Source organism: Panthera pardus, unplaced genomic scaffold, assembly GCF_024362965.1.
Source record: "Panthera pardus isolate Hobbes unplaced genomic scaffold, ASM2436296v1 HiC_scaffold_13, whole genome shotgun sequence".
Lineage (NCBI taxonomy): Eukaryota > Metazoa > Chordata > Mammalia > Carnivora > Felidae > Panthera > Panthera pardus.
In genome coordinates, this window is record NW_026526688.1 from 66063559 (window position 1) to 66088346 (window position 24788).

General features: G+C 34.5%; 1 protein-coding gene across 3 annotated transcripts in view; it reads left to right on the top strand.

Annotated features, from left to right (window-relative positions):
- FSTL5 (follistatin like 5) overlaps positions 1-24788 on the top strand; it is a 768518-nt gene that overhangs the window by 39861 nt on the left and 703869 nt on the right. For all 3 annotated transcript variants that reach the window (XM_019441101.2, XM_053901160.1, XM_053901159.1), the window contains exon 2: positions 10614-10755. In XM_019441101.2, the coding sequence (XP_019296646.2) occupies positions 10630-10755 (126 nt within the window). In that variant the 5' untranslated portion in view covers positions 10614-10629. The remainder of the gene's footprint in view (positions 1-10613; positions 10756-24788) is intronic.

The window sequence follows — 24788 nt, forward strand, 5'->3', positions numbered from 1 at the left end:
GTAACATAGTACCTTTGGGATTTTAGACAGAGTCAATCCTAAGAGCTGCATTCTTCCTTAATTTACATTTTAAGTGCTCATCAAGGTAGAAGGCAATGAATTCAGAAGACAGAGCTTATAATGATTTTCTCTTCTCTTGAATTAGAGCAATATCTTCAAGGTCATATAATATATTATTATTTTTAAACTTTTAAAACATCATTTTTCATGTTATATCAAGCAAAGTTATTGCAGCTTAGATACAAACTAGGATCACAGGACTTTTACACCAGACATACATGAAATTGCTTTTCCTTAGCCAACATTTTGCAGTGTGCAATGAAATTATATCCATAGTGTTTGAGAGAAAACAAGCAAACAATGGTCAATGATTGGTTAGTTTTAGTTTCCATAATTACTTCCAGTTGGTACTTTGAAAATAAGGAGGAAATTACTTAGAACTCTCAGCTTGTATTATTATGACATACAGATGTTATTCCTTAATTTTTTCTTGAAAATACAAATTAAAAGACAAAGAAAAAAATGAACTTTATCATTCTGATTAATTTTTTCTTCTTTGAACTTAACATACCAAACCTCTGGGATATCAGCTTTAAGAGATCAGATGAATCAAGAAAAAGTGTAAGAAGAGACCACAGAAGGATGGCTAGAAAAGTGAAGGGAGATCGTTGGAGTCTTGTGTGATTGAAGCTACAGGGAGAAAAGGTCAAGTAAAGTGGTCACTTTCCTAAGAGCACTTCCTTTTTTTAAATTTTTAAAAAATGTTTATTTATTTTTGAGAGAGAGAGAGAGAGAGAAAGAGAGAGAGACAGAATCCAAAGTAGGCGCCAGCACAGAGCCTGATGTGGGGCTTGAACCCATGAACTGTGAGATTAGGACCTGAGCTGAAGTTCGAGGCTTAACCAACTGAGCCACCCAGGTGACCCTGTGAGAGAACTTTCAATGGATTAGTTGGTGAAGCTGGATTTCAGTTGGTTGAGAATTATAGTGCGAGTGTTAAGAAAATCAGTTTATGAACACAGCCACAGGGAGAATCCATATCTTTTTATTTTAGCTATTGTTCTTTCTACTATAGCATGCTGCTACTCAGCATTACAAATACTTTTGGTACAGTTTTTAGCAATGAATATTTTCAGTTTATCAACCACAAGAAGAAAAGTGCCTGCTTGATGTCAGATTTCTGTGAAAATGAGCTAAAACTCAGAAATTCAACATGTCAAATAAACTGCACAAAGATACAGGAACATTATTGAAGCTGCTTCTTTTATGAAATTGTCACACATAACCCAGGTGGACATACAGTGTAGAAAAGCTAAGTGCAGAATATTAAGATATATCATGCTATCGTGGTTATATTAGTCAATGTTTTTTAACCACTTATTCTGTACCATGTTGCAGGCGGCAGCTTTTAGGAAGGTGGAGAATTGATGCCCCTTTAGGTGTACATATAAACATATATAATCCAGAATATTCATTCAAGTTTATTATAAAATAACTCCAGTTTATTAATTGGAAGAAGGAACTGACAGAAGATTTGATAAACTGTATGGAAATAATTACATAAAGTTTTTTTAATTGTTTAAATGTATTTATTTTTGAGACAGAGAGAGAGAGAGACAGAGCATGAGCAGGGAAGGGACAGAGAGAGAGGGAGACCCAGAATCGGAAGCAGGCTCCAGGCTCTGAGCTGTCAGCACAGAGCCTGACACGGGGCTCGAACTCACAGACTGTGAGATCATGACCTGAACTGAAGTCAGACACCCAACTGACTGAGTCACCCAGGCACCCCACATAAATTTTATTTTTAAATATTGTCTATTGAAGGCCATCATAAACAAAAAGACATATGGAATTAATTTAATTTCAACCTATACATAACATACTTTTTTACTATTGAATCATGAATGTGTTATAAAGTCAAGTCTGGGGACCTTCTTTGGGAGATTGAATATTAGTCACTATATGTTGTCTTTTTTTCTGCCTAAGTTTGAGGCACCAGTACATGCAATTTGAAGTCCAGGCTATTGTAAGGTTATATAATTTAATAAAATTCCTTGTTTAAGTCAGCTAGACCCAAAGTTTCATTCTGTTTCAGTTGTCAAACATGCTTTAAAAAAATAATAATAGTACTATATATCTATATATCTATATATCTCCTGTACTATATATAACCATTGTATAGAACTATAAACTTCTATATGGTTATATATCTCTCACAAATTTTATATATATATATATATATACATATATATGTATATATATATATATATATACATATATATGTATATATATATATATACATATATATGTATATATATATATATATACATATATATTCATAAAATCACTTATTCATATAATAGTATATGCTTATATATAACAAATATATCTAAAACTACTGTATAACTACAGTTACATAAGTGCTACTGTAACCATGTATTTATAACTTTAACCACAGCTATATATAACCATCTTCCCAGTGAAGATCATTTTGATCAAACAAGTGTACAAACAAAATTATCCAAAAATTCTACTTGAACAATATGATTCTGTAGAGATGGTGATGCTGAAGTCCTTTCTGTTGGCTTTTGGAAACTCTTTCTGTTGGCTTTCTATTTATATTAAATATAAAGTTGTTGGGGTTCACAGAGCTTCGGCTTCTAAACAGTGCCTTAGACACTTAAAACTTTTGTACACGTGTTATTTATTTCCATAGTGAATGGATTCTGGTCAGAAGTGTTGTAGCATTTAAAAGAAAAATACCGTATTTGGAATCAGGAGAGTGACATTACACGCCTATGACTACTTTCCTTGTAAGCACAAATGCTATTCTTGCTGCTTACTATTGTCCTCCCCTATAAAAAGAAAGGGTAACACTAGGTGTCTAATATGAATTTCACTTCTCTTATCTTGTATTCTGTGTTGAAGTTCATTTTTTTATCTTAAAAATGTTTTTAGTGCACCAGAGTGATTAATATAACTGCAGCATAGTTTTGTAAGGCAAAGATGGCTTTGGAAAACAAATATTTACCACCCAACATACTTTTCATAATGTGGGATTTTCAATTGTTTAAAGGAGAGTACTCACATCTTTTTTAAAAAATTAAATGGAATTCAGTGTGAATATTTTCGCCTAATGCAAGCTTAAATTATTATACATTTCACACTGCAGTCCTTCCAAAATGCCAATGAATATATTTTATCTATATTTAGCTTCTTTCTTTTTCAAATTAAGCTGGCTATTGAAAGGTATAATTGGTTTGAATCTGGACAGTTTTGTTCATCCAAATTAATGACTCAGATGTCATTGAAATCAAAGTTCCTCCTTTGAGAGTTAAATTAATTTAATGGTCATAATTCTTATTATTTAACACTTCTATTCTTATCTTAGATGTTAAGAAAAAAGTATACTGCACATGTTATACTCTTTCAATACAGAGTTTTATATTTAAAAGTTTTGGTCTTTTCAGAAATATGAACCGATAAGGTGGGATTAAGAACTAAAGAAGTTTCCATGTTTTTGAGTGTTTCCATATAGAATTGAAAGACACTCACCCATGCAGTATGGACAGAGAAGTCACATAGCTATTGTTCTCATTATCACTGCATTTGTTAATATGCATCTCCATTTACATTGATCCAAAGTGAATGTCAAGTGAAAGATTCTCTCTTCCACTAGTATTCAGTCTAAATAAGTAGTTGTTTGTCCTCTATGGCTACTTCATGTACAGGCTATTCTTCTATATCTGCATCATTTTGTGCATGTTGAAAGTAGAATTAAATCACAGAATCATGGGTCAAAGGTGATTGGAGTCAGCCTTGGATTCCATTTTGACAATAACCAGTTTTGTGAACTTGGAAACCTTATCCTGATAAGTTTCTCTTTCTTTATATTTAGTTCAAATAAGCAATAATATCTATCAGAAAATATTTTTTGGATAATTAAATATTATTAGGTATCATCCTAGTATGTCTAGTAGGATATGTATGACGTGTTTTTCCTTTGCTCTTCTCCTGTATGTTTCTACAGTATGAAAGTGGTGACTCTTAGCTGTTTTCTTTTTCTTTTTTTTTTTAATTATACTTATTGGACTGGATATTTGAAGAAAGGACAATGATTAGGAGATTACATTGCTCTGATGAGGATAATCTACTAATAGAGGGAAAGAATCTACTTCTGTGATAGGGAGAATATATTTCCCATAACAAAAGTAGATCCTTTGGAAAAATTTTTATCCTAGGAGAAATACTAAATTAGAACTCAACCTCAGAGTTCAAAGCCATGGGTATGAAGTTAAAGTGGGTCAAAAGATACAAACAGGTACTGCAGCAGATCTGCCTGATAGATACAAAGAAGTCTCTCCCATCTTTCCAACTTCAGTTGAGCTAAGGAATGAAAAGACTGTCAGTTCTTGACAAGGGAGGCTTTTCCACAGGAACTCCCCACTGAAAACCTGGTTTTGATCCAGTTGTAAAACAAAAGCTTTTTATAATAACAGCAACTTGAATTCTAGATTGATTTCATAGTCAGTTTTAATGAATATTTTCAATTACATGAAGAATATTAAGAATCCCTTAATGTATACCTACTATTTCAAATTAATTACTTATCACCATTAATTTATTCATTCATTTATCTATCTAAAAATATTTATTGAGCTCATGCTGTATGCCAGGTACTGCTCTAATTCACACAGGTAATTAACAAAGTCCTGTCTTTATGGAACTAATGTTCTGGTTGGAAACGTAGACTACACAAACCAGTAAAAAATATAGCATGGCAGATGATAATACCTGTGGCTTCCAGTCATTGCATTCCAATGAAAATTTCCATCTATCTTTTTCTTCAAAATTAAAATTTCACTATTTTCATTTTCTCTACCTCCTAGCAGCATTTATTCCTTATTTTGACTAAAACTGCCTGAGGGCTTAGTCTTTGGACCTCTTCTCCTTTCCAACCTCTTCCCATCTCATACCTGGGTTAGATGACATATAAATGCTAAGAACTCCAAATAGGTATATCTAGCCCATACCTCTTTGCTGAACTTCAGGTTCCTATATCCCAATGAATATTCAACATCTCCAATAGGACTACCAAAAGGCCTCTCAAAAAAGGAATAATAGTTTTCTCCCTCAAACTTGTTTTTCCCCATATCCTTATCCAGATCAGTAAATCTACCCAGAAGGAATAATCTGGTATAGATTCTAGACTATATAGTGTCATAAATCCCTTCCTGCAGATGAGGCCCAAGTAATGCAATTGGTTTTGTTTAGGTTATACAGTATGACACGAGGTAGGTTAAAAGTCAATTTTTCTGTCTCATAGAATTATAGAATACCAAAAAGGAAAAAAAAAAGTAGTAATAATTTAGGCCACCTCCCTGTTTCAGAAGAGAACAGAGAAGTCTATGGAAGTTAAGAAACTCCCTAGATTGTGACGGAACCAGTTTAGTGTATCTCCCTCTGCAGCTATATAAGGATGTAAACCTTCTTAAATCAATCACCACCGTGCAAGGTGAAAAGACACTTAAGGGAGATATGTAAAAATTGCAGCAGAGAGCAGCAAAGTCCATGTGAAATTGACAGGGGAGATTTCACAAAGGAAGTGACTGGGGATATTTCTTGGAAGACCTATAGTAGTTTTCTAGGCTGGAGTGAGAGGCAGTGAGGGTACTTCCGGTGAAACCCTCAGATACTTGACTTTTCTGCAACCTTTGATAATATTGGGAATTGCTTCACCTTGATATTCTTTTCATTCATAGATATAATACCAGTTTCCTTCCCCATCTCAAATGCTACATTTTGTTCCTAAGGCAATACTTGAACACTCTTAGTTTGTTTTCCCAAATGGTGAGATTCTAGAGAATGTGTAAACAAATCAAAATCCCTGAAATATTTGAATCTACTAAATCATGTAACTACTCTAAATCCTACTGCCATAAGCAGCACAGCATGTTACACCATATGGTGAATAAAATAGTTTGATTCAGAGAAAAATATTATTTTCTGAAGAAAAGAAACCTCTTTCCATTCCCCTTACCATTTTCGAATCTAACTTTGTTAAATCAAACATTAAGCAGATACTTTTTAGATTTGTGAACATTTTGTTTTCCCTAAGTTAATAAAGAGATTGTTTTCTGATGCTTCCATATACATGTTGGGGTTACAAGGAAAAGTCATAGGATCATTATTGCACCATCTGTTCCAGCTGGTTTGTTTTAGTCACATGCTCCTCAGTGTTCTTACTGAGCTATCACAAACTGCCAATTAATTATGAAAAGCTAACAGGTTGTCAGAGGTTATAGTACTGAGAAAGTTAGATCATGAGTCAGTATATCCTGGGATCGATTACTACAGATTTACAATTTCCAGAACACCTTCTGTGGATGAGTGAACTTTTAAAGACATAATAATGGCATCCTTTGGATCCTGTAGCTGAAGAGAAATAAGAAACTGATGATTATTTTCTGAGCATCCATCAAGAAGAGTCATCTTTTTATTTAGTTTGCTAATTGATTGCTGTATAATTGGATTCAAATATTTTCTTAGTAATATCTTAGTGAAGAAAATCTTGCAAGGTAGCCCTTCACAGAAGATAAATGCAGAAATTGGTTGTGTTCTTTTGTCTTGTCTAACACTCAGTGTTGAGCTCAAATGCCTATCTGTACTAGAAATACAAAACAAAGAGATATGACTTTTAATATCAGTTGTTTCATTTTATCTGTGGTATCAAGTAAATCACTCCAGTTGCATGATAGCTTTTGCTGAGATAAAGCATTCATATTTTAAAATTTTGTGTAACTTGGTATTATTAAGAAATTTTATACTTGAAAATTCTAGGACTATCAATGAAAAAATTAATCATGGTTAGTAATATGAAAAGTGGATTTAAATGTTATAAATAAGTTGTATATGATGCACTGAAGGCTTACATGTTGACTTGTTATTAACTTTTGGTGAAATTTCTTAAAGTAGATATTCCTAGTCTATTGCCTCTTGGCAGAGAAAATATTTCAGGAGACTGTTGAACTAATTATCAATGTGTGGAAGTTTACTTACCCAAAATTTATGAGATTTTTGGTCACCTATTAAAATTTTGTTCATTCAGTCTATATAGTATATGAAATATTTGTAGCCCTGTGGAATATATGTGTGTGACTGTGTGTGCATGTGTGTGAGAGTGCATTAGAAAGAGGAAGAAAAAGCGGTGCCTGGGTTAAACCACCGACTTTGGCTCAAGTCATGATCTCGTGGTTTGTGAGGTTGAGACCTGTGTCGGGCTCTGTGCTCACAGCTCAGAGCCTGGTGCCTGGTTTGGATTCTGTCTCCCTCTCTCTCTTCCCCTCCCCCACTCATGCTCTGTGTCTCTCTCGATTTCTCAAAAGTAAATAAACATTAAAAGAGAGAGAGAGGAAGAAAAAGAGAAACCCTTAAATGTTCAGCTTAAGAAATTTATGACTTCACCTTTACCCCATCATGGTGGGACAAGGTTGTGATCATACCTCTTTTCTCCCTCTCCTGTTTGACAACAGAGTAAAATAGTATTCAGAACCCTTAGAAAATATCCCTTCAGCTTAGTTGGTACTGTTTGCTTTATTCTTGGGCTCTATCTTGGATTTAAAATATTCCATCCAGTTGTCTTATAAACAAATATTTACCTCTGAGAGAAGGATTAGACTATACATCAAAATGACAGCAAAGGGATGGATTGCAAATGAAATTATTTAGTTTTCTGGGTTAGTTTTCAGACATTTTGTAGTGGTAGTGAAATAGGAATTGCATTCAATTTCATCAAAATGCAAAAAACACACTCTGTTTTTTACTATTGAATGCAGGATGACATTCATTTATGCATTCATTTATTGAGTGTCTAGTAGGTACCAGACAATTTGCCAGTCCCAGATGATATAATGCTAAAAAGAAAAAAAACAACAACCCAGATCCCTGCATTCATGAACTTTGAAGGAGATGATAATTATATAATGCAGTGAAGAAGACCAACATTATTCAAATTATCACATTAATGATGTCTAATTACAAATGGTTGCTCTGAAATGAAGGGGAACTGATCTATGAGAATGACTAGTTAAGAAATGCAATTCAGGCTTGGTGTGATGAGGACAACCCTTAAGGGATATGTTTGATATGTGAAGGCCTTTGGGTGATAAATGGGGGTGGGGGGAGGTGAATTTCAAATGGTGGAAATACTGTATGAAAGTCTTATAGTGAGAATGGACCAAGTAAGTTCAGTGTGGCTGGAGAGCAGTTCTTTGGAGGAAGAGAAAGATATGCACAGCCTAGACTTATAGATTATTTCAGGGATTTTGGTTTTTATTTCAAGGGTAAACGAGTATATCTTAAAGTTATTAACAAGGGCAATTACATCATGATATTTGCTTTTGACATGATCACTCAGGCTATTGGGTAGGGAATAATTCAAGGTGTATGTGCATAAATGTGGATGGCCACTGAGGATGTGATTGAGGCAATTTAGGGGACAAGTGGTGCTGATAATTGAACTAGGGTTGTGACAGTAGACTGGAAAGAAACTAATATTTGGGATATATAGTTTGAAGGTAGAACTAACAGAATTTAAGGGTGGGTTTGATATGAAAGGTAAAGGAGACAAATCTGTCTCCTTTGTCTCTGGCTTGAGTAAATAAATGAGTGGAAATCTGGGAAAGCATGACTTTATGTGGGGTTTGTATACTATAAACTGTTTTTGAAACATAAAGGTGGAGTTGTTAAGTAGGCTAACTATGCCAATCTGGAGATTGGATGAGAAGCAATAATATAAAGGTTTCCCCTGCTATCTGTAAGTATAGCCTTTCTATAAAAACTTTCATAAGCCAAAAAGCATAAAATGAAGAAGGAATTGTCATTAATTTATACTGAAAAATTTTGAATGTTCTCAGACCCCCCAAAAAACCCTCTTAGTCTTTTCTGATACCTTAGGAGACATCTTGCTCACAGATGCACAAAATAAATCAAGATAAAGCATGGGCGCTCACAGACACAGTTCAAAGCTCTGGTGGCTTGGTGCTGACATGTTGAATGTAGGTGCCTGGGAAGGGGCTTGGTTGGGCCATTGTCTCTGCTCCATGCTCCTGAAGCGCTCTGCTTCCTTAAGGGCTGACTGCAAAACAAATGCTCAATACTGTTAACCCCTTTCACCTTTTTGTTTTGAGAAAGCAAAAATCGCCTTCGCATTTCTTTTGGTTAGTGAAAACAGGTACTAATGTAGCTGTTCAGTAGAAGCAAAGTGGTCTAAGGTAAGTTTCAAAAAGCAGGAGGTAGATGTAATTAAAACCACAGATGTTGTTGAATGTTTGGCTGCATGAATAGAGTAGGTAAGTGGCTAACAACAAAAATTTGATAAACTATAATATTAAAGAGTGAAGCAAAGGAGTGGGATGAACTTGCAAAAGGGCTGAGAAGGAGTTTTCTTTACAGAAATTCTACAGAAATGGAAGTCAGGGGTGTCATAAAATTCCAGGTAAAGTGACCATTTCTTGAAAAAAAGAAATGTTACTTGGATAGGGTGATAGAAATGCTTGCATGGACTCGGTTCAGAAGTTAGCTAGAATGAGATACACAACTCTTTCAGAAAATTCAAAAAGTAGAAGAGAAAAATGATCTTTAAAAAATCTTAAAAAACCTTAAGATTTGAGCATCTTTAAAGATGGACGTTAATAATTGGGTGGGCAGTTTAGAAAACAGTAACCAGCATGGTTAAATACTTGGTTAAGTTTCTCAAGAAGTCAGGTGTACAGTATGGATTAGGCAGGAGCAGAAAGAGCTCTTTTTTTTGGGGGGGGGCACATTAGGTGCAAATATATGTTGGTGAAAATGATAAAAAGAAATATAGTTTAATTCAAAGCATTGATTTGTTGGTTAGGAAGAGGGCTTAGAGTTATATGATAATAAGTTTATGCCATTTTACAATTTCTTTTGTGTGTCCAAAGACACAGAGAAGTGGAAAGACTCGTATAGTTTTGAGTTTAAAGCACTTATGAAGAAATTTTTTGAAAATATTCTTTGTGATAGTGTTGGAAAAATGCACTCACAACTCAATATAACTGTCTGCCTAATTGTTGTTGTACCTCAGTTTATTAAGTGCCTACCATAGAAGACTGCCTTATCAAACTGTCAGCAGTCTTTACTAGTGAATTATTTTAGTTAAGTGATATTCATCAAATGTACTCAAAGAGGAGTTCAAGATTTATAAGTATGTTGATAATTGTACTCTATACACATGCTTAGAAAATTAACCATGCTTTAAAGTTGGGTTTTTTTTTTTTTCATTTTCATTTTCTTTCAACTTGATTTTAATTATTTTTTTCCTCAATACATTTTGATTGGCTTCTATATTTCTATGTATGTAATGTTGTGTAAAGCTGTACGAGTGAGAAATTTTTTAACAAACTGTTTGTTACGATGAAGGGGATCCTAATCTTTAATTGGAGAGGCTTACCTGTTATGGATTCAGTTGACAATTGCCTACAAGTATTGATTAGATCTGTGGAGATTTCTATGCACTATTGAATATTTCTTGATGCATTTTTTAAATATATAATGCATTTTCTGATTACTTGCAATGCTAATTTTCACAGGTGGAAAGCAATAAGAATGTTTAAGTGCTGGTCAGCTGTTTTGGTTCTTGGATTCATTTTTCTGGAGTCAGAAGGAAGGCCAACCAAAGAAGCAGGATATGGCCTTAAATCCTACCAACCTCTAATAAGATTGCGACACAAGGTACAGTCACCACTCTGAATTTGCACACAATGCCTACCAATTATGAACTAAACTACTAGGTGTCTGCTTTATTATTCACTCAGGAGCACTTATGTCAGTATATGCCTTCAGAATAAAATTTCCATATAAAAATGCACATTTAAAAATGAGAAATGACTAATTTAGAAATTTATAATTTGGGGAATTAAATATTTCTGGACAAAATATAGAGATGGTTTATTGAAAAAAAATCATTAAAATTAAGCCGTAGTAATGGATTTATAAAAATAAGTAAATCTGTTAACCTAATCAATCAGATAGTTTCTGTCATTTCCATATTAAGTTTAGGACTTTTTAAACTAAACATAAGTGTTATGTTTTTTAATTAGCGATAAAAGTAAATAAAAAAGGATATCTATTCCATCTGGAGATATATAGGTTGACAAAGAATTAGAATTTGTAGAAATCATTAGACATTTTAATTTCATAAAATTCATGTTATTTTATATTGGGCAAATACATCACTTCCTTATGTTAAATATTTTCAAACATAAAATAAGTTGATATTTAGACATACTATAAATTATATAGATTACTTATGTTAATTAATTAATTATATTAATTATATTATACTTATATTAATTAAGCTAGTGCTTTTATTTTAATAACAGATCATTATGCTAAAGCAGTTTCATCCAATCAAATTAATTTAATCGAATTAGATTAAATCAAATCAAATCAATACATTTTGGTCTTAATAGAAAGCAGATAATAATAATAATTATGGGAGAAAATATATATTTTAAAATTTCTTATGTTACTTGTCTTAAAAGAAACACTTGAAATAAATATAAGTACAGTTGACCCTTGAACAACATGGGGTTATTTAACATGGGGTTAGGGGCACTGACCCCTGCATAGTCAAAAATCTAAGCATAACTTTTGACTACCTCAAATCTTAAATACTAATAGGCTACTGTTGACTGATAATATAAACAGTTGATTAACACAGATTTTGTATTGTATATGTATTATATGCTATATTCTCACAATAAAGTTAGCTAGAGAAAAGAACATTTTTAAAAATTAGAAGGAAAAGAAAATTTACATTTATACTACTGTACTACATTTATTTAAAACATCATGTATAAGTGGACCCACCCAGTTCAAACCTGTGTTGTATAAATACATGTATGTTTTCATGCATATATTTTTGCTAAAAATTCTTTCATAATATTACAGCGTTTTGATAAAATGGGTTACTTTTACTTGGATTTCTATGTGCCAGACCATGGGGTAAGCTCTTAAATGTCATATTTTATTTAATCTCCAAACAATCTTATAAAGATGTACCAGTTTAATTTTATATATGAAAAATCAATTTTATAGAAACATTAAGGGATTCAATGAATGCATACATTTATTAAACATATTAACTGACCAGGGTAATGTGAAGTATAAGCTTGATAGCCAGAAAAGAAATAAAATAAGTAAAATATGAAAATATACTTCAATGTCAAAAATCATTGTTGAAATTTATTCATGTGTGAAAGCAAATAAGTTTCTAGGTAAATGCAGCTGGAGAATTTGACCTGTTCTGCTACCTTTCAATTATCATTTGTGTTCCCTACCTCACAGACTGTCAGTTTCATCCTACTCCAATTTTTAGAAATAATAACTGCTTTATGAATATTCTGAAAACATTATTAATGCAATGTATGGCTTATTTTGTTACATACTAGTAATTATTTAATCTTTCCGTTTGTCTCCCCTGAGTTATATGTTTTGAGGTCGGAAACTATGCCTTTCTAATCTTTTCATTCTGGTGCCATGAGTATAATTGATACTGTTTAATTGACTCCATGGCAGAGAAATGATCAGCAGAATGCATGGCTATGCTGTTTTTATTGTTCTTCTGCTAAATATAATACCACAGGTTTTTATGTGTCAGTGTACTTTTATAAACCATTTTGAATTAAATGTGGATATTGAAGATAAATTATTTATCATGTATTGCCATGAGATTTAAACCTTTAAAGAAAAGAAACAACACAGTGAGTCAAGCCTGTTTTAGAAACACAGATAATCACTCCAAATGATCAAAGTTACCTCTCAGTCTTTTCCATCTCTATGGGTCTTACCTCTGAATAGTTACAGATAATATATTATTACTGTTATTTAAAAACAAAATGGCAGAGAATATTAGTAATACCTAACTTTCCAACAATTTTGGACAGAGGTAAAATTAAGTTATAAAAGGATTTTGTGAATGTGTGTGTGAAAGTGTGTATCTTGACAAAAGTAAAGAATATCCTAGGTTGTGCCGGTCCCTGCCAAAACCCCACCAAGTACTTTCCACTCACTAGCAACACCCCTACCCAACCACAGGGAATACGAGGTCTTTATTTCCCCAAGACCTTGAGGATTAAGCTCATTATAGTCTGTCTATCAACTATCTATCTATCTATCTATCTATCTATCTATCTATCTATATAAAGTAGGCTCCAACATGGGGCTTGAACTCGACCCTGAGATCAAGACCTGAGCTGAGATCAAGAGTCATGTGCTCAACCGACTAAGCCACCCAGGCACCCTGCCTTTATTTCTGTTTGAATCAATTATTATTTAGATTCCAGAAATGCCATGCCATCCTTTTTCCACTGATTCCCATTTCAGTTATGCTTAGTTGCAACGTTAGTGGTAAGGCTTTCACAAACCATAATTAAAAACTGTTACAGTCACAGACATTTTCTATCTCTCCTTTTAAAATACATTTTCATCTATAGAACTTATCACCATTTGTCATATATATTTATATGAGAAATATATATGTTTTATATGTGTATGTGTATATTTGACTTATTTATTTGTTTATTGGATTGTTCCCTTCCATCATGATGTGAGCCACTATTCATCTTGCTATCCTACAGCACCTAAAATTGTATTTGGCACATGACCAACATTTAATAAATATGTATGGAATGAATGATTCCACCTGCTGACTAGAATAAGGCTGAAATCATATATTATATGGTATATATAATTATATTATATAGTTTATTGTAATTATTAATAAATTAGGTATGATTTTTCTATTAATTTATCATAGTAAGATCAACAGAGAAATACTTAATAAAATGTTTAAAATAGATTATTTTAACATACATGAATTAATTTACTATTATTTGTTATTTCCTATTATTTGTTATTATTTATTGTAAATAAAAATGGTTTTATTTAAATCACAAAGAATATAAATGTCTATATTTCTGTAAGACTTAGGGAATACACGAGAAGATTTTCTATTTGGTTTAGGCTCCACTGTATTGAATATATTTATTGACTAAAAAACTATAAAATAAATAATAGATAAAATAGATCTTGAGATATAATTAGCTATTTTCCACATTTTCCCCAGAAAGATGTCAGTACTTTGAGTCTAAACAAATATTATGTTTAGGACTCATGTTTACCAAATGTTTGTGTGCCAACTGTATAATGAATCCTCGTTAGGGAGAAAAAGTGAAATGTGACTTATTTGTCAGATTACATAGAAATACATTGTAGATAGAAATATAAATATATATGTACATATTTTTTATCATTTATAACTATATGTACACATAAATATGATTGAAAACCTATGTCTGTGTCTCAAGATAAAAATGAATACCATATAAATTCATCATGTTAATTATAGAAATTCTAATTATAGTCCACAGTATGTCTGAAGGAGCTGATCATGTGTTTTAACTGCTGTGTTATCCAACAGGCATTTATGAAACATCAAATGTAAGGATTCAGTAGCTTTATTCCGTACATTAGGTCATTTAATTATGAATATTCATATGCAGTAAGGAATTTTATTATTTCTTAGATGAGGAAATTAGATTCACAAATGTATAGTAATTTTTACTGTCACATACCTAGAAATTTAGGAGAAAGGATTTAGGATTGAATACACAGAGACTAAATAATGCAGAGTACACAATGAGAACTTTTTATAGTAATTTGACCTATGTGCCATATATTTCCTATTCTCCCCACATTCTGATCACATTGTAGGAAGGTAGGATATTATATCCCTCTGTCGTTGAATGGGACTGTGTGTGTAGTTCTGGCCAATGAGTTAATAGAAGTGCCATGGAATGCATCTGGACTGAACATTTGACTACACTTACAAAATGTTCCTGAACTCTCTTTTTCCTCTAGCATTACAAACAGCATCTGTTCAAGGTAGTGGTTGCTTAATCATCCCAAGTATCTAAATAACTAGGAGGAGTAAAACACCCAGGTAATTAGTGATTGTCTTGAAAGGTAAAATGAAAGAGAGAAAAAACAAAATAAAACAAAACACTTTCATTTTAAACCACTGAGATTTGAGAGTTGTTTGTTATCAGCATGACCATAGCCTATCCTCACCAATAAGGACAGAACTAGAACTTAAACTCTTATCACCTAATCAGAAATCCTGGGTTCCTTTGTCTGTACCATCCTGGTTTCTTATTTTATTTCCATTCTTTGGATTTTTCTTACTCTCTTTTCTCTATTTCTTTCTTGTCGTTACTTCTTTCTGGGTCATAATTTCCCATCATAGTATAATTTCCTATTGTATTTACAGCCCTTAACATGTGTGTCCTAATATTTTAGCATATTGTCATATACTCTAATTGGTTGGTTGTAAATCCTGTTAGGAACAGAACTATACCTTACATCCCTTTTCTTACCTATAGCGCTGATCACATTGCTGCATCATTTGCTGCTACTAATAATCAAAGTCAGGCTTGAAGGAAGACCTTATGAGGACAACAGGAGTGTTCTTTGAGTATACCTAGTGGTGCCACTTAAAGACCTTAAAATGCTTACATCTTTATGTGACCAGAGAATGCTATGTCCAACTTAATGGTACAGAACTACTCCTGCAAACCAAAAGGGGTTTATGATTCCTTTACCTTCTAAATCAAAATGTTTGTCTATGAGAGTAGTTACTATATAAATGGACAGAGTTAGCATAATTTAATACATCCATAGAGTGTTGCTATGCACCATTTTACAGAATACTTCAAAGATGTCATTTGTGGGAGATGAGTTTTTTCTTTGGTATTAAAGAATAGTAGCTGTGGATTGGTGAGAGTAGTAGGAGAGAACTCTAGGGCAGGAGACAAACATTAAACAGCTCATCAAAACCATGACTGCTTAGAGGCTGGAAACCTTCAGGCAAACCCGGCAGCATTATTTCCTGACTGAGGAAAAATTGTTCCATTCCATCTGAAATATCTGACTGCTTGTAGCATGTTCAACAGAAGGATCTTAAAATGTTAATATATTCTGCAGAGGTCAGAAAGCAAATCAGCACAGTAGATAAGAGCAACAAATGGTGGCAATGAAGGGAGTGAGGGAGTACTGGTCAAATAATCAACTAAATATTAAAGACTGCACTAAGTAATATATAAATCGAACTATTTATGCCATATACATCATAATGGCCGAATATTATTAATAAATCACAGATTTTTTCTAGTCAAGTAAATTATGTTTGAAAAATAAGAATATTTTTGGAATTTTATTTCTGAGAAATGAAATTCCAGTATTAACTGAGCTAGTTCCCGGACCAGGTTAAACGAGCACATATCACAGAGAATGCTACATGAGAAGATATGTGAGTTGAAGGACACCATGTCTATTGTATGGCCCATAAGCCTGCCTTTTCTTTGTATCAGAGAAAAACATGACCTTTATTACTCTGACGGCAAGTATTCCTGCCCTTCTCTGTGAATGGACATACAAACTCTTCTAAGGCTATAAATACACTTTCTCTTTGTTCCAGTGAGAGATGTTATCTCTATGTTTCAAGACAGTTTTCTATCCAAATATCCCTGGCAAGATAGTCCAGAGCAAATGGCTCAGTGTCTCTGTACATGAGGCCTCAGTACATGAGGGGCCATGGAAGATTTTCTCTCAATGCATATGGAGAGCACCACATTTAACAGGAAGTTAGAATTGCCATCAGGTATATCTAAAGCCAAAATTAATTCTGTGTGTGTTTCCAAGTTGATGTGAACACCCAGTATGTGGTTATAGGATCGTCTTACCTTTCACCTGGTTAACTTTGTCCTTTCTGGAACTCTAAGGGGAGAGAAATAGTTTTCTCACCTTTGGATGTGTTGCTTGCATGTTTGTTCCATCAAACCAGGGTATATTTGATAAACTGGGGAAAATTGGCATGCAGTGGACTTAATCATTCTGCCTAACAAAACTAAGTCAAGAAAGGGATATATCTAACTTTTAAAATTCTCAAGGTGAAGACCTGCTACAGAAAATTGTCATTTTATCCCTTCAAGAATGAATTCTCAAAGCAGTACTGTTATTATAGATGTGTAAGGTGGTATGCAAAACAGGATGCTCCTTTACAGTTCTCTGACTCTACATTAAACTATTTTTTGTAAACCTTTAAAAGTAGCTATAACTTGAAAGACTGGAGCTACTTTGCATTGAAGATTTAAAGTTTTGAAACGTTAAAAATATGATGTTTTAGCATTCTATTTACATCTATTCACAAAGTATAACAAAGTAGGCAAATAAAGTCAAATTTATATAGTACATTAAAGCCAAGCTTGTGAGAATTCCAGAAAACTACTTATGTATCAGCCTTGGGCACATATCATGTTTTCTACCATCCCAATATGGATTTTCATGTGATTTGAGTCACAGTGCTTCCTCCAATGCAATGATTTGAAAAATTATCCTGATAGTTAAAAAATGGTTTTACCCCTGTTTTTCTAACAGTCATTGATTCGTTTACTAATCAACAAATACCAAAATATTAGGACCTACGTACAATGAAATAAGTTTGTCATTACTGTTCATTTTCTTTAGGTTGACTTCCAAAGCCTTCTTATGTTTAGATCTGGTTGTCTTTTCTCACCATTTCTGTGGCGAGGAGAGTACTACATCATATTAGCTTGATAGAAAATCCACCTATTAACACATCCTTATTATTTGCTAATTAAGCACATTATGCTACTTTATATTCAAAAAATAAAATATAGGTATGTTGTTTATAACAGGGTTCAATGTGGATATGCTACACTGTAGATGTAGGAAAAAGGATTGTGAGTTAACAGGTCGTGAGTTAAAGGTGAATGAAGTAGAAATGCCTTTATCTGATCATTAATATTAATATATTGCATGATAGCATTTGCATTCACCACTTTAATGTGTAAATTAATTATAAGTTGTTTTGTACATCTTCAATTATTAAAATTCTATTGTGAATTCAATTACCACACCTCTGTATTATAAATGAAAGGAAATATCCTGATTCATGAGCTTGATATTCAGCATGTTTAAAAGATAAACACCCTATGGTATATGAACCACAAATGAGTGTGTGGTATTACTTTTAACTAATATTACTCACTGTTTATTTCAGGCATCAGTTCCCTATGTATGAGCTGAGAGTTAGGTTTTTAGAGCCACAAAATAGTAGAAAATATTCAATCCATTTAAAAATATATATAAAGCCAAGGACCTGAGAGGAAAATTTCTTTGTTGAGGATCACACAGGTGGGTGTTGCTTGGCTAATATTAGAATCCAGATTTTCCAACTTCCAAAACAGTTTTCTTTTCCTTTAACACTCAAGTCCAGGTTTTCATCAGCAAAAATATGCATTCACTCATTATATCAACACACATTTATTAAGTAGCTGCTGAACAAAATGCTTCAAATTAAGTTCTTAAATACACTTGCTGGTATGCCTGTGATCATTGGTGAAGTAAACCTCTCAAATGAGTGGGTTGAAAATACAATAAAAGACCTTATTTAATATATAGCAAGGGAACTGGCCCTCAGGGAGAGCCAGTGCCAAGTTTGCTTCATAGAGAGTAGTCTACAGGAAATTTAGTAGTCTACAGCATATTTGCTGGGCTAGGCACTAGAAAAAACATGCTTAGTTAAGTTGTTGAACTAGTCACCAGGCTGTCTGAAAGTGATTGTGAGTTTATCAGTTGTGTGGGTTAAACAAACAGCCCATTCAGAGATGGGGTTGTCAGTCATTACACTAACAATTGGTAGAGATATTTGACAACATAAAAATTCTATTTTAAACATTCTGTCAGGGGCTTCTGGGTGGCTCAGTTGGTTAACGGTCAGACTTCAGCTCAGGTCATAGTCTCAAGGTTCGTGGGCTTGAGCCCCGTGTCAGGCTCTGTGCTAACAGCTCAGAGCCTGGAGCCTGCTTTGGATTCTGTGTCGCCCTCTCTCTCTCTCTCTCTTCCCCGCTCATGCTCTGTCTCTGTCTCTCTCAAAAATAAATAATAAACATTAAAAGTATTAAACATTCTGTCAGAAGTTTGCTTATATATTCTATCAGAAATCCTGGCAATGTGGTTTTGTTTTTGCCTCTTTTAGTCTTTCTCAATTTTCTTAACAGGCTTTTTTAAAATTTGTTTTTCCAAGGTAATTTCTTTTTAATTTTTTTTTTATTTGAGTATAGTTGACATGCAATGTTATCTTAGTTTCAGGTGTACAACATAGTGATTCAGTAACTCTATATGTTATGCTTACTACTATTTTCAGTGCAGTTTTAGGTTAACAACCAAAGTGAGCCCAAGTTCAGAGTGCCCATATTCCTCTTGGCACCACACCTGTGCACCCCTCCTCCACTATCAACCTTCTGCTGGATATTTTGCCATTTAGATTTATATAAATCTTTTATAAAGACGTCACAAAAACGAGTGTTCTGACGATATTCAAATAAGTAAACAAATATAACATAAAATTTTAAAATCTATTATTTGAAGTGATGTAAACATTCTCTTAAGTGTGTAAAGGTTTATTCGCTTATATTGTATTTCTTTCAAATTTATATTTTATTTCTTTTAAATTTTAAATATACAGCAAATTTGAATGAACTTTACAGTGAATGTTCATGTAACCAAAACCTAGACAAATATTTTCTTATGCTTGATTTTCACATATATGTGTATATGTTTGTGTGTATCTCCATTGCTCTTTTAATTTATTAATCTACCATATTTTTTATTTATTTCAAATTATAGACAGTACACTTTTCTGTCTTAAATACTTTAGTACATATCATTAATTAGAGTTAAATATTTATTTAGAGATTTTTTTTCTTTTGAGATGACATTTTATACACAATGGAAAGGTCTGCTCTTATGTTTTTATTCTTTGAATTTTGACAAATGTGTGCACATCTGCAATAAATACCAAAATACATGGGGCACCTGGGTGGCTCAGACAGTTGAGCGTCAGACTTCGACTCAGGTCATGATGTCCCATTCGTGGGTTTAAGCCCTGTAACAGAGCCCCCTTCAGATCCTCTGTCTGCCTTTCTCTCTGCCACTCAACTCTTTCTCTCAAAAATAAACATTAAAAAATTCAAAACACAATTATTTCGGGGAAGATGGTGGCATAGGAGGCCAATGGGCTCACTTCATCCTGCTGATCACTTAGATTCCATGACATCTGCCTAAATAACCCAGAAAAATGCCAGAAGACTAGCAGAACGGACTCTCCAGAGCCAAGCATAGACAAGAGACCCACGGAAGAGGGTTGGAAGGGCAGAGAGGCGGTGCACGCTACAGGGACTGGCAGGAGGGAGCCGGGGTGGTGGAAGGGCAGCCCACCCTGCAAGGCAGAGCCCCAGAGTCTGGCTTGCAAAAGCAGAGGGACCAGACTCCCTGAGTTCTGACAGCCAGTGGGACTTAATATCTGGAATGTTAAAAGTCAACAGCTCTGCTCTCGGAGAGCAGGGAGGGCAATAGGACTGGGAGGGACTGTTGTTGAGCCCCAGAAGGAGAGCTCGGTGGGAGAACAAAGGCACTGGCAAGTGCCATTTCCCTCTCACATCCCCCAGCTGAAATTCCAAAGGGAACCAGTTCCCGTCACTGAACTTTCTTGCACCTTGCAAACGCCTAGCACTGTGCTTCTGTGGATCAATCCCTCTGACGGGCCTGCCTCTCTCCCAGTGCTGCAGGTCCCCTCCTGCAAGGGACCACCAAAGGCAAAGCAAGCTAAGACTGCCCCTCCCACCCCTGTTCACCTTGTGGATCCACACTGGCTAATATGTTCTATCCCATCAGAGCAGCACCACAAGCCTGGCAGTGTGCAAGTAGCCCAGACAGGGGCCACACCACTCCACAGTGAGTCCTGCCCCTGGGAGAGGGGAAGATAAGGTACACACCAGGCTGACTGTGGCCCCAGCAGTGGGCTGGGGACAGACATCGGGTCTGCCTGCAGCCCCGCCCACCAACACAGTTACTCTGGACAGCACAGGAGAAGTGCCCTGCAGTTTGGAGCTACCACAGGGACTACCCAAAATGACGAAATGGAAGAATTCTCCTCAAAAGAAACTCCAGGAAGTAGCGACAACTAATGAATTGATCAAAACTGATTTAAACAATATAACAGAACAAGAATTCAGAATAATAGTCATAAAATTAATCGCTGGACTTGAAAAAAGCATAGAGGACAGCAGAGACTCTATTGCTACAGAGATCAAGGAACTAAAAAATAGTCATGAGGAACTAAAAAATGCTATAAATGAGGTGGAAAATAAAATGGAGGCGGCCATTGCATGGATTGAAGAAGCAGAGGAGAGAATAGGTGAATTAGAAGATAAAATTATGGAAAAAGAGAAATCTGAGAAAAAGATAAAAAATCCAGTAGTATAAGGGGAGAATTAGAGAACTAAGTGATGCAATCAAATGGAACAATATCCGTATCATAGGAATTCCAGAAGAAGAAGAAGAGAGAAAGGGGCTGAAGATGTACTTGAACAAATCATAGCTGAGAACTTCCCTGATCTGGGGAAGGAAAAAGGCATTGAAATCCAAGAGGCACAGAGAACTCCCTTCAGACGTAACTTGAATCAATCTTCTGCACGACATATCATAGTGAAACTGGCAAAATACAAGGATAAAGAGAGAATTCTGAAAGCAGCTAGGGATAAACAAGCTCTAACTTACAAAGGTAGACCCTTAAGAGTAGTGGCAGACCTATCTACTGAAACTTGGCAGGCCAGAAAGGAATGTCAGGAAATCTTCAATGTGATGAACAGAAAAAAATATGCAGCTGAGAATCCTTTATCCAGCAAGTCTGTCATTTAGAATAGAAGGAGAGATAAAGGTCTTGCCAAACAAACAAAAACTGAAGGAATTCATCACCACTAAACCAGCCCTACAAGAGATCATAAGGGGGATTCTGTGAGTGAAATGTTGCAAGGACCACAAAGGACCAGAAACATCACTACAAGCATGAAACCTACAGACATCACAATGACTCTAAACCCATAACTTTCTATAATAACACTGAATGTAAATGGACTAAATGCTCCAACCAAAAGACATAGGGTATCAGAATGGATAAAAAAAACAAGACCCATCTATTTGCTGTCTACAAGAGACTCATTTTGGGCCTGAGGACACCTTCAGATGGAAAGTGAGGGGATGGAGAATTATTTCTCATGCCACTGGAAGTCAAAAGAAAGCTGGAGTAGCCATACTTATATCAGACACACTAGATTTTAAATTAAAGGCTGTAACAAGAGATGAAGAAGGGCATTATATAATAATTACAGGGTCTATCCATCAGGAAGAGCTAACAATTATAAATGTCTATACACTGAATACGGGAGCCCCCAAATATATAAAACAATTACTCACAAACATAAGCAACCTTATTAATAACAATGTGGTAATTGCAGGGGACTTTAATATTCCACTTACAACAATGGATAGATCATCTAGACATAGGATCAATAAACAAGGGCCCTGAATGATACATTGGATTAGATGGACTTGACAGATATATTTAGAACTCTGCATCCCAAAGCAACAGAATATACTTTCTTCTCAAGTGTACATGGAACATTCTCCAAGATAGATCACATACTGGGTCACAAAACAGCCCTTCATAAGTATACAAAAATTGAGATCATACCATGCACACTTTCAGTCCAAAATGCTATGAAACTTGAAATCAACCACAGGAAAAAGTCTGGAAAACCTCTAAAAGCTTGGAGGTTAAAGAATACCCACTAAAGAATGAATGGGTTTTCCAGACAATTAGAAAAGAAATTAAAAACTGTGTGGAAACAAATGAAAATGAAAATACAACAATCCAAATGCTTTGGTATGCAGCAAAGGCAGTATTAAGAGGAAAATACATTGCAATCTAGGCCTATGTCAAGGAACAAGAAAAATCCCAAATACAAAATCTAACAGCACACCTAAAGGAAATAGAAGCAGAACAACAAAGACACCCCAAACCCAGGTGAAGAAGAGAAATAATAAAGATCAGAGCAGAAATAAACAATATAGAATCTAAAAAAACAGTAGAGCAAATCAATGAAACCAAGAGTTGGTTTTTTGAAAAAAATAAACAAAATTGATAAACCTCTAGCCAGGCTTCTGAAAAATAAAAGGGAGATTACCCAAATAGATAAAATCATGAATGAAAATGGAATTATTACAACCAATCCCTCAGAAATACAAGCAATTATCAGGGAATACTATGAAAAATTATATGCCAACAAACTGGACAACCTGGAAGAAATGGACAAATTCGTAAGCACCCACACACTTCCCAAACTCAAACAGGAAGAAATAAAAAACTTGAACAGACCAATAACCAGCAAAGAAATTGAATCAGTTATCAAAAATCTCCCAACAAATCAGAGTCCAGGACCAGATAGCCTCCCAGGGGAATTATACCAGACATTTAAAGCAGAGATAATACCTATCCTTCTCAAGGTGTTCCAAAAAATAGAAAGGGAAAGAAAACTTCCAGACTCATTCTATGAAACCAGGATTACTTTGATTCCCAAACCAGACAGAGACCCAGCAAAAAAAGAGAACTACAGGCCAATATCCCTGATGAATATGGGTGCAAAAATTCTCAATAAGATAGTAGCAAATCGAATTCAACAGCATATAAAAAGAATTATTCACCATGATGAAGTGGGATTCATTCTTGGGCTGCAGGGCTGGTTCAACATTCACATGTGTGATACATCACATTAATAAAAGAAAAGATAAGAACCATATGATCCTGTCTATCGATGCAGTAAAAGCATTTGACAAAATTCAGCATCCTTTCTTAATAAAAACCCTCAAGATTGTCCGCATAGAGGGAACATACTTAAACATCATAAAAACCACTTATGAAAAGCCCACAGCTAATATTATCCCCAATGGGGAAGAACTGAGAGCTTTACCCCTAAGATCAGGAACACAACAGGGATGTCCACTCTCACCACTGTTGTTTAACATAGTTTTGGAAGTTCTAGCATCAGCAATCAGACAACACAAGGAAATCAAAGGCATCAAAATTGGCAAAGATGAAGTCAAACTTTCACTTTTTGCAGATGACATGATATTATACATGAAAACCCAATAGACTCCACCAAACATCTGCTAGAACTGATACATGAATTCAGCAAAGTCGCAGGATACAAAATCAATGTATAGAAATCAGTTGTATTCTTATACACTAATAATGAAGCAACGGAAAGACAAATAAAGAAACTGATCCCATTCACAACTGCACCAAGAAGCATAAAATACCTAGGAATAAACCTAACCAAAGATGTAAAAGATCTGTATGCTGAAAACTATAGAAAGCTTATGAAGGAAATTGAAAAAAGATACAAAGAAATGGAAATACATTCCGTGCTTATGGATTGGAATAATAAATATTGTTAAAGTGTCAATACCACCCAAAGCTATCTACACATTCAATGCAATCCCAATCAAAATTGCACCAGCAGTCTTCTCGAAGCTAGAACAAGCCATCCTAAAATTTGTATGGAAACCACAAACGACCCTGAATAGCCAAAGTAATATTGAAGAAGACAACCAAAGTGGGAGGCATCACAATCCCAGACTTTAGCCTCTACTACAAAGCTGTAATCATCAAGACAGCATGGAATTGGCACAAAAACAAACACATAGACCAGTAGAATAGAATAGAGACTCCAGAATTGGACCCACAAAAGTATGGTCAACTAATCTTTGACAAAGCAGGAAAG